Consider the following 17,439-nt stretch of genomic DNA (forward strand, 5'->3'; position numbering starts at 1 on the left):
CAAAACTTTTATAAAAGTCCCAATAATGGTAAAATAATAAATTACTTTTCAACAGGTACTTCCCCGTCACGCAATCTAGCCTATGAAGTGTCTAGGTAACTTCATGCAACTTCATGTAACTTCTTGCACTCTGCATGGATTTCCCATCCTTTGTCTTACTTTACTTACAACTTATTCTTTTCTTCTCTGAATTTAACAATTGGGAAAAAATATTTAGTCGCTAGTCGCGCACCAGAGTTAGTACCTTGAAGCAATATGTGGCTATGTTTGTATTGTCAATTTTTGAGATTGACAACCACATTTGCTAACAGGTTTGAGTCTAGAAATGTTCAGTTTGGTTTTAGAATGCTAATGTCACTTCTGTAAATAACTGAACTGTGTGAACGTAACCGTATTAATGACTCAAATATGGGACTGACAAATGTATTCAGTTGCTGCATGAACGTTTATATGTTAAAACGTGACAATGGATCTTAAGTAGTTGGTGAAACCAATCAGAAGAAAGAGATTAATATTCCTCTTGCTTATGTTTTATCATCCAATCAATCATATCTTCATTATAAAGAAACTATACTTTGCACCTCACAGACTCAACTTTTGCCCTTTTAGCTTTCTGGCTTAAAGAGAGCTCTCGACAATTTTTTTTTTCCTTAGGAAACAATATTTTACTCAGACTTTATTACTCTTTTACTCAGATTTTGGCATAATATTTCAGAGACATTAGAAATTGTTTTTTAACCGTTCATGTTATTTTTCTTTATTTAAAAAAAAAAAAAATAATAAAAAAAAAAATAATATAATATAAAAATATAATATAAAAAAAAAAAAAAAAAAAATATATATATATATATATATATATATATATATATATATATATATATATATATATATATATATATATATATATATATATATATATATATAAAATAATTCTCATTATTCCAAACCAGTATTTAATTAGTAGTAATGTGGGTGTGTAAATGTTTTATTTGTGTTCCAGTGATGTGCTGCGACTCAACCTCGAAAAGATATTGCCTATGTTTTATCTAATTATTATTAAATAATTATTAATCACTCATTATCATTTATTGCTTATGATTTTTAATGCTACTTATGATTTTAAGTATTCATATAATCTTAATTACTCACTTATACTCACTTATATTCAAGTATAACAACATATTTACTCCTTATTATGCTCTTTTGTTATTTTGATCTTCATTGTGCTTCTTTCACCTGTTGAACTCTGTGAGTTTGAAGTTCCAAGTGAACTTTACGTTTTCTAGGTAAAAGAGGGTTTGTTACCTTTGTGGTCGAGTTGGGTTCCTGCCAAAATTTTACCCGAACGTAGATGTTCTCAGAATTGATCACATGTTGTACTTTTTCTGCAATAATATTTTGAAAAGATATTGCCTATGTTTTATCTAATGTTGTGTCTGCAGGGGTTGTATAGATATGAGATGTGTGACCATGACAAAAGAACAGGCTACAGGAGAATCAGCCACCCAGATGAGTAGAAAAAAAATACTATGGGGCCAATCCACTGTTTGGTTACCAACATTCTTCAAAATATGTTCTTTGGTGTTCAGCAAAAGAAAGAAATTCATACAGGTTTGGAACAACTTGAGGTTGAGTAAATGACAGTTTTTCTTATATAATTAATCATTTAATTAGTAATATTGCAGTCATTTATTGTTTTATGTTTTTATGGCTAATGTACACAGTTTCTCGCGCATGTGCACACATTGTCTGAATGTTTCCATTGGCATATACAAATACTAGGGTGATAAAGTACAGATATTTTTAAAAGCATTGTTTGCAGAAGTAGACATGTATATAGTCTGAACAAAGGCCAAAAAGTATGTTTTAATAGGTCTTTGTTTTCACATGTATATTTAATTTCCATGAAAAGGGGAACTAACCCATCATATGACCTAGTACCACTGTAGGACTGTACAGGGAGTGCAGAATTATTAGGCAAGTTGATTTTCTGATCATATTTTTTTCCCAAGCACATTTTACCAATTCCAATCCACATCAATCTTAATAACTACTATTAATATTGTTTTTAATCATTTATAAGTGATATATAATTGTTCATGAAGGCTGGAAATGAAAAATGCCTTATATTCAGGTGTGCAGAATTATTAGGCAAGTTTTCTTTTACAGGCAAAATGAGCCAAAAAAGGGATTTAACTCAGACTGAAAAGTCAAAAATTATTAAATACTCATGAGAAGGACGCAATACTAATGCAATACTAGAAATTGCAAAGTTAAAGCATGACCAAGGGACAGCAAAATGCTCATTGGGTCAGCGGGGTCAGACAAAAACAGGTGGAAAAGAAAAGACACGTTAACTGCAAAATAATTAAGAATTATGTGTGAAACCATCAGGAACCCTTTAGTCTCCAGCGCCACCATTTTCCAGAACTGCAACCTACCTGGAGTCTCCAGAAGTGCAAGGTCTCAGGATCTCAGAGACTTAGGTTAGCTAAAGAATCCTAAAAAATGACCCGCACTTGATAAGAATCACAAGCTGAAGTGTTATAAAATACATGAAGACTGGGTTTTTATAGGCCTTATAAACAGACAGCTTGAGAGTGACTCCTGAAGGACCAGCACCACATCCTCTTGTACCACTGTTTGAAGAATTTATCTTCCAGAATCTGGCAGTAAGTTTTGGAAGATCATTTTTAGTCCATCTCTGCAAGACAGACATTTCAGGATAAGAGATGGACTAAAAGTGAACTCAAACACCTTACTGCCAGATTCTGGATAAATTCTTCAAACAGTGGTACAAGAGGATGTGGTGCTGGTCCATCAGGAGTCATTCTCAAGCTGTCTGTCTATAAGCCCTATTAAAACCCAGTCTTCATGTATTTTATAACACTTCAGCTTGTGATTCTTATCAAGTGCAGGTCATTTTTTAGGATTCTTTAGCTAACCTAAGTCTCTGAGATCCTAACACCTTGCACTTCTGGAGACTCCAGGTAGGTTGGAGCTCTGGAAAATGGTGGCGCTGGAGACTAAAGGGTTCCTGATGGTTTCACACTTAATTCTTCACCTTAATTCTTAATTATTTTGCAGTTAACATGTGTCTTTTCTTTTCCACCTGTTTTTGTATGACCCCGCTGACCTAATGAGCATTTTGCTGTCCCTTGGTCATGCTTTAACTTTGCAATTTCTAGTATTGCATTAGTATTGCGTCCTTCTCATGAGTATTTAATAATTTTTGACTTTTCAGTCTGAGTTAAATCTCTTTTTTAGCTCATTTTGCCTGTAAAAGAAAACTTGCCTAATAATTCTGCACACCTGAATATAAGGCATTTTTCATTTCCAGCCTTCATGAACAATTATATATCACTTATAAATGATTAAAAACAATATTAATAGTAGTTATTAAGATTGATGTGGATTGGAATTGGAATTGGTAAAATGTGCTTGGGAAAAAAATATCAGAAAATCAACTTGCCTAATAATTCTGCACTCCCTGTACTTTGGACCTGCAAAATGTTGAGACGCCTACAACTATGTTATTCTTGATTCGCTTTACTTTCCATAGGCAAGAGCATATAGACTTAAAGAATTATATTTTTGATAAACATTATATTTAGATTGGGTTAAAATCTTACTAAACTTGTGATTAAGATTTGTACTAATATTTTTCTTAGATAATACTTATGTTTTGGACTTCAATATTTCAGAGATATTGGAAGTTGATTGATAACTTTGTATTATTCTGTCATGATAATTCTCCTTTATTAAATTTACATTTTTATTATTCAAAATCAATATGCCTATCATTTATTTTCTGACCTTGGGTCTATCAAGGTCAAGTGGATTGCATCACTATCCTTTAAATGTGTCCAATAAATTCTCTTTAAACATCCACATTTGCGTAACCCCCCCCCTTCACATATTTTCATATATGTGTGCTGAGAAATACATAATACTTGTTATCCATATAAAGCCTACTTTATAATATTTGATATGCAAAAGGTCTACATATTATTAACATTATCAAAACTTCACTGAAAAAACCTGTTGTATGGAATCTATATTTTTGATCGTTTGATAATAAAGTTGAATATTTAAATATTATCTTACTAAGACATTATATTGGTAGATACAGAGTGACAACTCATATTTCTAAACATTTTATGCAAGTAGTCAGCTATGCGGTTATAAAGGTTTCATTTATTTACATTAAACTATCAGAATTTATCCTAACTTTTCGGCAATATAAATATCAGCAATTGCATATTTATATTGCTCAGTTTTTGTTCCTCTGAAAACTGAGTTGTTTTTTTTTATTCTTTGGGTGTGAGCTTCATATTCTACTATATGAACCATAACAGCTTTGCATCAAAGTTTAAGGACTTAAGGACTTAACAGGATTAACTGAAAACAGTTAACTGCCTACATAATTACCCAAGCTGTAAACGACCAGCAAGATGGTGTTAATGATAAACTTCTTTGTTTCCTGCAGGACATGAAAGTCAGAGAGACTGCAAATGTGTCGTTCAAGTGTTAAAGGCCACGTTAACACCTGATCTTAACATCCATCTTGGGTTGCCATTTCTCCTATTCCCACTAGAATTTTTGACTGGTAGACATTATGGAGCATGGTCATCATGATGCGCATACATGTGAAGCATGCTTATCTCCATGAGGGGCAGCCTAAAGTGGTCTGAGTCATTCCAGTGTGGTATAATCCCCTTTGTTCCCTGTGGAGGTCAGAGAGATTGGAATCTATTTGATCTTTTCATTCAAGAGATAAAAAGGAGGAGGTGCAGTACCTGCTCATTAAAACAGGCAGGCAATTAAGGAGGACATGCTCATTGAAGATGTAAGAATCAAATAAAAGTTACCTGATTTAAAGGAACAGTTAACCCAAAAATGAGAATTCTGTCCTCATTTATCTACCCTCAGGTCGTTTTTTTTCCTCAATGTCTTGAGTCATGCTGAATTAAATCAGATTATATTCACATCAGACCTGACAAAAAGTGATCAAAAGGATATTATGTAGACTTTTAATGTATCGCTTAAAAACAACCAAAGTTTATCATTTTGCATACCTTAATAATTCAAAGCCTGTAATGTTCATTGCCCTTCAAAAGTTTGGGTTCAGTAAGAGTTTTTTTTTACCAAGTTTTATACATTTACTTAGCAAGGACATATTAAATTGATCAAAAGTGACAGTAAAGACGCTTATAATGATGCTACAAAAGATTTCCAATTCATATAAATTCATATAAAATTCATATTCATATAAAACTCTATATCCAAAGAATCCTGAAAAAAAATCTGTGAGGGATATTCAGTCATTTGTTTCTCATAAAATGAGACAATGTCAATGTGGAACATGAAAGTCTGAGCTGACTACTTGTCCATTGACTATTTAGTAGGCCTATAATTTAGGACAGCCCTCTCCAATGTTGTCAACTTTTGGCAGTTAACCCAAGAGAAATGGGTCAAAAGAATGCACATCCTGAATTAAGACAAGAGCCATAGCTAAAACACACTCCCTTTTGAGACCTTTTGACCTCTTCCTTGAACACAAGACTGAAATCCTCTTCAAACCACTCTCTAAATCTGTGCTTCTAAACTGGCTTGGCCATGGAAACTACAATTTCCTTTGATCATTAAGCCACATACACAAATATAAACAGAATAACAGTGAAAAGAAAATGGCATTTTGAGGTTAAAGAGTGATGCAGTGAGATCCAGGCAGACGAGCAATTAGTATGTCAGATCAAATTTTAATAAGAAATAACAAATTGTTAGATTCATTTTCAGGTAATTTTCTGAAGCCTCAATGCTATCAATCATCAGTTGGAAATGGGTGCATCAACCTCAGATATCCCTGGAGAATGATCAAGCAGACACAGAGTCTGCTTGAAAGTGTCTGTGAAGTTTCAGCTCAAAATACTCCACAGATCATTTATTATAGCTTGTCAAATTTGCCCCCATTTGGGTGTGAGCGAAAAAAAAAGAAGCCATTTTTGTGTGTATCCCTTTAAATGTAAATGAGCTGCTGCTCCCGGCCCGCTTTCCAGAAGAGGGTGGAGCTTTAACAGAAACTTGCGATTTAATCGCATTTTGGTTGCTCAACAACAACAAAGCTGGAAAATCTTAAGCAGCCAAAATGACAATCGTCTAACAGGAAGAAGTTACAACTTTTAGAATGCATCTGGATATTTCTGAATGGTTATTGGATAAATTGATGTAGTTGCTGTGGAGTTGATTCAACTCAAATAGCATGTGCCGTCATGTTAATCTTTTGTGCAAATCCAGTGTTGAATTGACCCTCGTTTGTGAAGCAGTCCGGTGTAAAATGACGGCATGGTAACAACACTCGACTACAAGCAGCCCAACATGGCCTCACCCCGTTCGCTGCATGTTCCCGGGGGCAGGGTTTGTGTCAATTTTGGGGTTTGTGATGTCACCAACCCGGGAAGAAGCTCGTTGTAGTCCCTATCAGCAGTTTGTTGTACTCCTTAAAAAGTGATTTCTGTAAAAGAAAATATCTCCCTTTACATTGACCTTTAAGCATCATAACTTTGCAGAGGTTGTTTATGCTCAAACAGCAACATTACACACTAACTAAAGTTAAAAAAGTGAAATCATAATCAAGGTCCCCTTTAAGAAATACAGTAACAAGTAAGAGAGGTCAAATGTATGTGCTTGTTTTCAGTTCATGCGAGTGTACCAGTGTGTCCAGGGTCTAGTTCTTGTTTTGTCTAGGTGTGTCCATGATGTGCACATAACAGAAAGAAGTTACACAAGGACAGTCTTACACAAGAACAGTCAAAAGTGAAGTTTAAGAAATATAAACACAAATCTTATTAAAATGTAGCAAATAATTTTCAAAATAAAATGTGAAGATCAGAGTGTAGAGAAAGAAAGGCTCAAAAGCAGTAAGATATTTGCAGAATATAAAGAGAGAGAGAAAAAAAAAAAAAGAGAAGTAGAAGCCGCCTAGTCTTGTGAAACTACACTTCTGCTGTGCACCAGAAAGGAACTAGTGAAAGTACCTACTGAAGTTCTTTGTACTTCTCTTGCAAACTGTCGTGGAGAGGGCTCTAACAACTGTGAAATGTATTAATAAATTTCTGCCAAAAGAACCAATTCATCAGGGGAAACTTAGGGTTGATATGGTTGATTTGTTCACTCAAGGTTTGCAAAAAGAACAAGACAAAATCAAGAAGAAACAGGACAAGAAAAAGAGAAGAACCACTAGAGTGGGAGGAATGAAGATGGATCCAAAGGCCAAAGAGATGCTTAAATTATGAGACAGCAACAGAGAATTAATTTGAAATTGATTATGCTTATTAAACAATCATATACGTTGAATACTTTTATGTGTGACCTGGAACAGATTACAAACGAGGTTGAAGCTTTGACTACAAAAGCTTCAGCGCCAGTTGAATCTGAAAATTGTGTTTAAGGGCTAAAAGGTTAAAGGTGCCCTAGAACCAGTTTTTACAAGATGTAATATAAGTCTAAGGTGTCCCCTGAATGTGTCTGTGAAGTTTCTGCTCAAAATACCCCATAGATTTTTAAAACTTAATTTAACTGTCTATTTTGGGGCATCATTAACTATGCACCGATTCAGGCTGCGGCCCCTTTAAATCGCGTACTCCCTGCCCCCTGAGCTCTCGACCATAATACAGTGCATTTACAAAGTTCACACAGCTAATATAACCCTCAAATGGATCTTTACAAGATGTTCGTCATGCATACTGCATGCATGCGTCAGATCATGTGAGTATAGTATTTATTTGGATGTTTACATTTGATTCTGAATGAGTTTGAGGCTGTGCTTTGTGGCTAAAGCTAAAATTACACACTGTTGGAGAGATTTATAAAGAATGACGATGTGTTTATGCATTATACAGACTGCAAGTGTTTAAAAATGAAAATAGCGACGGCTCTTGTCTCCGTGAATGCAGTAATAAACGATGGTAACTTTAACCACATTTAACAGTACATTAGCAACATGCTAACGAAGAAAGACATTTAGAAAGACAATTCACAAATATCACTAAAAATATCATGTAATCATGGATCATGTCAGTTATTACCGCTCCATCTGCCATTTTTCGCTATTGTTCTCGCTTGCTTACCTAGTCTGATGATTCAGCTGTGCACATCCAGACGTTAATACTGGCTGCCCTTGTGTTATGCCTTGAACATGAGCTGGTATATGCAAATATTGGGGGCGTACATATTAATGATCCTGACTGTTACATAACAGTCAGTGTTATGTTGAGATTCACCTGTTTTTCGGAGGTCTTTTAAACAAATGATATTTACACAAGGAGGAGGAAACATTGATGTTTGAGACTCACTGCATGTCATTTCCATGTACTGAACTCTTGTTATTCAACTATGCCAAGGTAAATTCAATTTTTGATTCTAGGGCACCTTTAAAATGATGCTTGAAAAGATGTATGTTTTTATCTTTCATATCTAGAGGTGTTCATGCAAACTAACCAAGATGTATGTTTTAGTTGCTGAGCAAGAAGTATTAAGGGGAAATGGTACTAACCAAGATGTATGTTTTTATCTTTCATACCTAGAGGTGTTAATGCAAACTAACCAAGATGTATATTTTAGTTGCTGAGCAAGAAGTATTAAGGGGAAATGGTACTAACCAAGATGTATGTTTTTATCTTTCATACCTAGAGGTGTTAATGCAAATTAACCAAGATGTATATTTTAGATGCTGAGCAAGAAGTATTAAGGGGAACTGGTACTAACCAAGATGTATGTTTTTATCTTTCATATTTAGAGGTGTTAATGCAAACTAACCAAGATGTATGTTCTATTTGCTGAACTAGAAGTGTTAAAGGGAACCAGTGTGGAGGTCTTAAAGTTCAAGTGATTAAAATGTGCTAAACTTCGTAGAAGTGGCGTAGCCTGCAAAAGGTATTGGCAAACAGGCTGCAGTTGACCTTTGTATCTTATACTTTGCATACAACATGAGACTGTGAGGTATTAGGAACTGAATTCATGCTTACAAATAAGGAGATGTTTATGTTAGGAAAAGGATGTGAACTTTGCAGACTATATATATATTGGAAGTTGTACAACAGAAGATCGCCATACCTCCATTTGAATCTCCCCTAGAGTTTACTGGTAGACGTCACTTCCTATTTGTTGCTGCCACGCTGTTTGAGTTAGAGCTCCGTCGAGCGGATTCCTAATTGCTTGTTTTTGTCTCTTAAAATCAAATTTATAACCTATCACTCTTTCTTTTACGGTGGGGGAAACACATTCCCAACATTATTTTATATATTAAAAAAAAAAAAAAAAAAAAAAAAAAAAAAAAAAAAAAAACTTGATTGCCTTGATATCGCTAGTTTTATCCGACTTCCCGAACATTTGCTACTAGCTTTAGCCCGCTAGCAGTAGCGGCGTGGTCACACTAGCGTTTGTACTCTTCTCTCGCTATATTATTTTTCATCTATTCTAATGGCGAGTGTATCGGATGTTTCTCTACCTTTGTGTGCAGGTGAGGACACGTTCGAGCTTCATGCAGTGCAGTTGGAACTGGAGGCCATGGAACGACAGATTCGGACCCTTCTCGAGAAGCAGGCCAAGCTACGAGAGCGGCAAACAGCGCTGGAAACATCATCCTGTGCTGATGCTCACCAATCCTCGGTAAGTTTGCAGTGCGATATTAACACTCCTGCTTCCTCTACGCCGTGTGTTTCTCTGCACAGGGCCCGAGCACCCAGAACAAGTTCATCCCAGCCCTCGTTCACTCCGGTGCCGTCACACCAGGGACCTTGGGTTCTTCAGCAGCGGAAGACGCGAGCCAGGCCTCGGACCAGGACCTCTCCTCCTCCGCCGCCCCCGGTCTTTGGGGTCTCGACAAGGAACCGCTTCTCCCCTCTTCGCGAGGCAGAACACGACGCCATGGTCCTTGAAAACTCCATCGTCCTCCACGTCCACGCTACCAAAACCAAAGGTAAAGAGCGCAGTCACCGTTTTCCTGGTGCTCGTGTTCTCGATGTCGCTACACAGGTTCCCGCAATCCTGAATGGCGCTGAGAACATGGGAGCGGTTGTTCTGCATGCGGGGGTGAATGACACCAGACTGCGGCAGACGGAGGTGCTGAAGCAGGACTTCAGGAGCCAGATCGAGACGGTAAAAGCTACATCGCCCGCGACGAAGATCATCATGTCCGGACCGCTTCCGACGTACCGACGAGGACATGAAAGGTTCAGTAGATTATTTGCTTTAAGTTAATGGTTAATGTCTTGGTGTAATGAACAGAAGCAGAATAATTGGAATCTTTTCTGGGAGCGACCTAGGCTCTTCCGTGCTGATGGCCTGCACCCCAGAAGAATCGGAGGTGATCTTCTGTCAGAGAACATCTCCAAGACGCTTTGCACCGCATGAATAGTAAGTCTGTCAAACCTCAAATCACAGTTTGTGTTTTGCCCACTTAATTGATAGAAATTTGAGTGTAGTACAGTCTATAGAAACTGTGTCTATTCCGCATAGTGAGGCTTAACAATAAAAATAAAGGATCTAGAAAAAATCTGATCACGATCAAACCAGAAATTCACAAAATTACTGAACAAAAACAATTTCTAAAGCTAGGGCTACTAAACATTAGGTCACTGACACCTAAGGCGGTTATTATAAATGAAATGATCAGAGATAATAGTCTTGATGTAATTTACCTTACTGAAACATGGCTTAAACCAAATGATTATTTCGGTCTTAATGAGTCTTGTCCACCTGGCTACTGTTGCTGAGTTTGCAAACTTTCTCTCAGACCTATTTGTCAATGTTGATAAAGCGCTGATTGTTGGAGATTTTAACATTCATGTAGACAATACAAATGATGCGTTAGGGGCTGTGTTTACAGATTTACTAAACTCCTTTGGGGTCAAACAAAACGGCACTGGACCCATTCACCGTTTTAATCATACACTAGATTTAATTATATCACATGGAATCAATCCTACCGATATAGAAATTCTTCCGCAAAGTGACGATGTCACTGATCACTACTTTGTAACTTGCGTACTGCATACTGATGATATTTGTCAAATTGCACCGCGATATCGACTAGGCAGGGGTGTGTTTCCCAAAAGCATCGTTAGCCAACTAACATCACAAGTTCCTTCGAAACCATAGTTCAAACGAACATTCGCAAACTGCATCACAAACTTGTGTGGTTAGAACGACAGCTCTTAGAGCTGTAGTTAGAAGCATAGTTTCCAGTTTTTATGACATGTGGACTTAATAAATCCTTATCTTGAGCAAAATAAGCAAGCTGACATTAAGTACAATGTATATCTTTTATTTTGAATATATACAAATATCATTTATATATTTTAGTTTGTCAATAGATTTAAAGCACCGTTTTTGGAGAGTGTGCACGTGCGTATGTGCTCTAGTACGTCAGAACAAGCATTTGATTTAATCTGGAAATAAAGCAAAATAACTGAGGAAAATGAGAATTAGTCCGGCTGTAATTTATAGCAGAAATTCTAGCATTAATTCAATCTCAAACAGATTAATTTAAATAAGTTATTACTCCACCACCTGCGTGAAGTCATTCACCAACGTGGTTGAACGACAAGTTTGCGACAATACGGTTTCAGTCGTGACACCCATCCCGAGGTGACTAGAGAGGACATCAGCTTCAGTTTGGATTCAGCCTCTTAAGACCTCAGATGACCAACACCTATGAAGAGACGGCGCCAACACCTGCGAGGACTTCAGAAGACGCAATCATCTGGATCAACATGCACATTCCCAAATTTCTATATATCCTAATTATTGTTAATATGTAATTCATTTTTCCAGGAGCTCATTGCTTATACCTTCAGTTAAACTGCTAACAGTGATTGTAAATTAATTGCCTAAATTATTACATTATTTGCTAACTGCATTCTTTAAATTGTAATGTTGACAAGCATTCTCTGTAAAGCTGCTTTGAAACGATATGTATCGTGAAAAGCACTATACAAATAAATGTGAATTGAATTGAACTTTATGTTTTTGTATTTTTTTATTCTGTATCTTGTTATTAAACCGAAACCATTGTATTTGGTGATTCGTAAACCTCTCTAAACAAGTCTCAGAGTTAAATTACTTATACATAAACTATTATCGATACCTGTAATTTACTTCCATCGAGCCTCAAGAGCATCGGACCCTGACTGAGCTGGTGTGGACTCCACCTTGAAACCTCTAATCATCAAACAACGCTCTCAATCCAAGGTAAGACCAAATCTTTTGATGCAGTATAGGATAGTAGGGATGTGTATTTGATTAATTGGAGGTTGAAGGGGATAACAAATACAACAAAACATTTAATAATGCATATAAAGACAAAATGTACCCTAGCAGGTCTTATTAGGTCACCATGGTCCTTGTAAGGCACACAGAATAACTTTTTGTTTTGACACCTTCTTGCATTATCTCATGTCTGCAGAGATGGAAACAGACATATTTTGATACCAAGGTACATGATGTAATCAATTCTGATGGAAAATGCACCCAATCAATAACATGCACAGGAAAATAATGTAACATAAAAAGGAAAAAATGAATAAAAATAAATAAATAAAAGACATCAATAAAAAGAATAAAATATGAAAAATTTCACAAACCACAGAGACAACAGTTGCCATGGTAAATACACAACACTGGCATGAACTTAATAAAAAGACGGAAATTGCTCCTAATAAATAGAACATCAAACATGCATGCAAAACCTTTCCAGCTAACACACTATACAGAGAATAAGTCCATATTTATGAGCTTTCTGGAACAAAAGACACATTTCTCCATCTTTACCTTGTGGGCCCACAAATAAACCCACCAACCCCTCTTGCTATAACAGAGGAGGAGGGACCCCACCGTCTTTGTCTTTACTGCCTGCATGAGTACATTCTGAATGCATTTATGCATATAATGAATACATGCAGAGAGCGAGAGAGAGGCTGAGAGATGTATTGTGCAAACAATTACGCTGACAAATAATGACACTGACATACATTCTGACAACATCTCATCTGACCACTGATACTGAATCAGACAACATGTTTTTCTCTGGCACTCTTTACTTAAACTGCGTTTGACATACAGTGCTTAAATTCATTAGACCACCACCCAATGTAAGGTTTGTGCCACAGCTGTCCTAAACAAACAGTATTGGTATTTTCCAAAATAATTTATGTTTCTGTAATGGTTAATCCACACCAGTATGTGTAAGCTGTTTAGTCACAGAAGTGTATCTAATGCTAAAATATAATTTTTGTTGGGAATTAATGGATTCAAAGATAGATTGCATAGAATTTATCAAAAGCAAGTCTTTGGGAACAACTAGAAACTATTTGGAAGACAATAACAACAGAGACTATGGAAAAGTACATAAAAGTAATGCCAGCAAGGACGCAAGTTATCATCAAGGCCAAAGGAGGCTAAACAAAATAAAAATAAAATATATTTGGTTATGTGTGAATAAAGACTATTTAGTTGTTTCAGTTTATTTGCCTAATAAGTGACAATAAAATTGTTAGTTTGACAGATTCACAAAATACTTGTGTTTTCTATTTATTATGACAGGTGGTCTAATAAATTTGTTAAGTACTGTTTATTATTTATAGATATAATTTTAATTTATTATTAAAAACCATACTTAATGGTGCAATATGTAATATTTTTCCAGTAAAATATCCAAAAACTACTAGGCCAGTGTTATATATTTTGTTCACTTGAGTACTATCTCAAATGTTTCCAACTATTTGTAAATCGTGAGAAAATTGCAATTTTAACCAAGGCTCCGGGACGTGTGAGGAGTCCCCTGTCAATTGCGTCATACCCGCGTTACCCTTGGTCTGCCTCGGTTTCTGGTTTCATTTTGTAGAAACCATGGAAACACCAAAGACGCTTTAATATATTACATGTTTTAATAGACAAGAGAACAACTGTTTTGAAATATTTGACAGAAAACAAATTGTTATATAGCTCAACACGTTTAGTTTTATTGTTTAAATCAATTTTCTTGATTTTTTTGAGTACCATGCTTTACCATGCCTCAGAGAAAAACACTATTTTGTCAAGTAGCTAACATAGCATAATCAGATGCAGCTTTATTTTTATTAACAGTAATACATAATTTTGTCCATCATACAATACGTTTTAAAATTAATTGCATGCCATTTCTCAGCACAAGACATCCTATATTTAATATGATATTCTAAAATCGATCAGCTTACTGCAGTGTGTCTCAAACAAGTGTCTCACAGCAGCCGAGTGAACGCACAGAGTAAAATTTTAACATCAATTTTCAACACACTCAAATGTATCTAATATAATAAACAGAGCTGCGTTACCTCATACTCATGACCGGAAAAGCGGAAGCGGTGCCGGCAACTGTGTCATAATCTGTGTCAACTGTGTCAAGTTCCGCCGCTCGCGGAGTGTGTCGTGCAATCGCTCCAGCGGCCTCATTCAGCTCCCATAATAATCATATAATATAATAAGCTCATAATAAACCCACATAAGCGAGACATCTAGACAAGTATCTTACCGGACACTGATATTAAAATCATTGCCGTTTTTGTGATTTGGCTCCATTTATTCGTTTTATAATTTCATTTTTTCACTGAATACCACCCATATTGAAATGAAATGAAAGCATGCAAAAGATTGGTGCACAAATGGTAGATCAGGTAGGTCAAAAACACACGAGAAGCAGCATTAGTATAATACAATATATGCAATAAAAGACATTCACATTCAGACGGGATTAGATTTCTCAGAGGACCGTTGAGTTTGCTGAACAACGGTAGGTAATTTGCGGGCTTAAGAGGGTTTTGAGTACACTACTTAGCTGTTCTAAATTCATTGTAAACCACAGCTTCTTGGGGCTTATTGCTTTATTTTGTCTGTAATGTATGACTATTATTCTTTATTCACAGTTTAGCCATGCCATCATGAATAATTACTGAATATTTTATAGAAAGTATGTGATGTTTGGTATGTTAATTCAAATGGATGTTAATTCCCAAATGCTGTTATAATGGGTAAAAACACATTTCATTCTCATTATAGAATGAGTGAAAATATTAGGAACCAACTGACTGAGAAGATAACATGTTGATTAATGTGATGGAAGGAGAACATAGAGTTGTAAAATAAAGACAATGTCATTATAGGGTCAATTGGTCTTCTCTTTTTTTCCATTGAAAATTTTGATTTCTAAGTTAAGTTTAGTCACAAAGTCACGATTTCCTATAACATAGCTATAGCCACAGGACGAGATGGAGAATGAGATTGTAGTCTCATGAGCTCACAAAAACCCTGAACATCTGGAAATGATATAGGCAAACTGGAGGGGAGTGAAAGGGGTCCTGACTGGAATTGGAGGTGCAGGCTAAACTGGAGGAGAGGAGATCCAGAACAATACTGACAAAGCCAAGAAGAGTTGTGGGGAGACCGAGTCTGGGAATTGAGATACAGGGGCATGAAAAAGTATGTGAACCCCTTGCAGAATCTGTGAAAATGAGAATTATTTTAATAAAATAAGAGGGATAATAAAAAATGCATGTTATTTTTTGTTTAGTACTGTCCTGAGTAAGATATTTTACATAAAAGATGTTTGCATTTAGTTCACAAGACAAAACAATAGCTGAATTTATTAAAATAACCCCATTCATAAGTATGTGAACCATTGATTCTCAATACTTTGTGTGGTTACCTGATGATCCACGACTTTTTTTCTTTTGTGATGGTTGTTCATGAGTCTCTTGTTTGTCCTGAGCAGTTAAACTGAGCTCTGTTCTTCAGAAAAATCCTCCAGCTCTTCCAGATTCATCAGTTTTCAAGCATTTTTGCATATTTGAACCCTTTCCAACAGTGACTGTATGATTTTGAGATCTGTGTTTTCATACTGAGGACAACTGAGGGACTCAAACACAACTATTAAAAAAGGTTCAAACATTCACTGATGCTCCAGAAGGAAACATGATACATTAAGAGTCGGGGTGTGAAAACTTTTGAACAGGATGATGTCGTCACAATTTTTCTTATTTTGTTTAAATATCATTGTTTTTCATTTAGTACTGCCCTTCTGAAGCAACACAAGATACTTGCATGTTTCCCGGCAGAAAAATTAAGTACAATTTACCTTGATATTTGAATTCAAACGTTTTCACCCCTCGGCTCTTAATGCATCGTGTTTCCTTCTGGAGCATCATTGAATGTTTAAATCTGCAGGATTTTTCTGAAGAACAGAGCTCAGTTTAACTGCTCAGGACAAACAAGAGACTCATGAACAACCATCACAAAACATAAAAACAGTCGTAGATCATCAGGTAACCACACAGTATTGAGAATCAATGGTTCACATACTTATGAATGGGGTTATTTTAATAAATTCAGCTATTGTTTTGTCTTGTGAACTAAATGCAAATGTAAAATATCTTACTCAGGACAGTACTAAACAAAAAATAACATGCATTTTTTATTATCCCTCTTATTTTATTAAAATAATTCTCATTTTCACAGATTCTGCAAGGGGTTCACATACTTTTTCATGCCACTGTAAAGAACAAATTATATAATATGTGTGCTGGTATGAAAGCTTCTTGAACCAACTAAGCTTTGTTTTTCCTGTTAAATAAAGTATATTTTTTGACATCAAAACACAAGAGTTTCTTCAAGTAGGGAAGATTGCACCCCCAACACTAGTCTATGGTGATTGTTGTCCGACAAGTGTTGTGTTGTTCTTACAAGTTAATGTCTTAAACTGCCAACAGTGATAATAAACAGTGTTTTCAATAATTGTTGCAGCCTGTTCAACCGATCATTTGGTGATTAATTTGATCAGTCATAAAACAGTCACTCGGTCAGAATTCCCTATAAATACAATTATTAATTCCTTTTGAGCTAAACTGACCTGTTTCTGTTATAGTGTACATTAGAAGAAAAATTGATTTTTTGATTGATAATGACAAATTTGTAAATTAGGAAATGCTGGAGTGAGCTGAATTATCCCACCTTAGAGCTGGCACAAAGCTACAAAATCACGCAGACACCTGGAGATAGAGTCTGCTCTCCCTCAAGAATACAAATATCTGAAAGCTTGTTATCAGTGTAGTCAAGGACAGGCCGTGCACAGTCTAGATAAAGGCCGTTTCCGAAAGCTTAGGCAGGTGACTTGTTGCCTCGCTGCCCAATCAAGCAAAGACTTTGAGTCTGCAAACAAAGGTACCTCACGAGAGTGATTTCAAACTTCAGAGGCAGCATAAAGGTTTAATGATCTACAGCAAAATAGAGCGGGCTTTGGTGAGAACTAAGCAAATATTTTGAAAACTGGTGGTTTGGAGACCTGAAGAAAAGATTCATATTCCCTGTGTTTATGTTTTATCATCTTAACCATATAGAAATCATATATTT

At 35.8% G+C, this 17,439-nt stretch overlaps 2 protein-coding genes across 5 annotated transcripts in view; one reads left to right on the forward strand and one right to left on the reverse strand.

The window, feature by feature from the left end:
- ttll12 (tubulin tyrosine ligase-like family, member 12) overlaps positions 1-17,439 on the reverse strand; it is a 49,935-nt gene that overhangs the window by 25,878 nt on the left and 6,618 nt on the right. The gene's annotated exons all lie outside the window — the stretch shown is intronic.
- On the forward strand, positions 9,004-11,690 carry LOC125244575. 2 transcript variants are annotated; one of them, XM_048154669.1, is made up of 3 exons: positions 9,004-10,232; positions 10,326-10,416; positions 11,631-11,690. In XM_048154669.1, the coding sequence occupies exons 1-2, from the start codon at positions 9,481-9,483 to the stop codon at positions 10,411-10,413; spliced, it is 840 nt and encodes a 279-aa protein (XP_048010626.1). In that variant the 5' UTR covers positions 9,004-9,480; the 3' UTR covers positions 10,414-10,416; positions 11,631-11,690. The 2 variants fall into 2 exon arrangements, with proteins under 2 accessions (XP_048010626.1, XP_048010625.1); XM_048154668.1 differs by lacking the exon at positions 11,631-11,690 and having other exon boundaries at positions 10,326-10,899.

The sequence above is a fragment of the Megalobrama amblycephala genome, linkage group LG14, assembly GCF_018812025.1.
Source record: "Megalobrama amblycephala isolate DHTTF-2021 linkage group LG14, ASM1881202v1, whole genome shotgun sequence".
Lineage (NCBI taxonomy): Eukaryota > Metazoa > Chordata > Actinopteri > Cypriniformes > Xenocyprididae > Megalobrama > Megalobrama amblycephala.

Excerpts from the sequence above, each read along its gene's own strand:
- LOC125244575 (XM_048154669.1), top strand. The coding sequence starts at position 9,481 with ATGGCGAGTGTATCGGATGTTTCTCTACCTTTGTGTGCAGGTGAGGAC. Across the intron at positions 10,233-10,325 it reads TACCGACGAGGACATGAAAG|GCTCTTCCGTGCTGATGGCC; the intron begins GTTCAGTAGATT and ends GGAGCGACCTAG.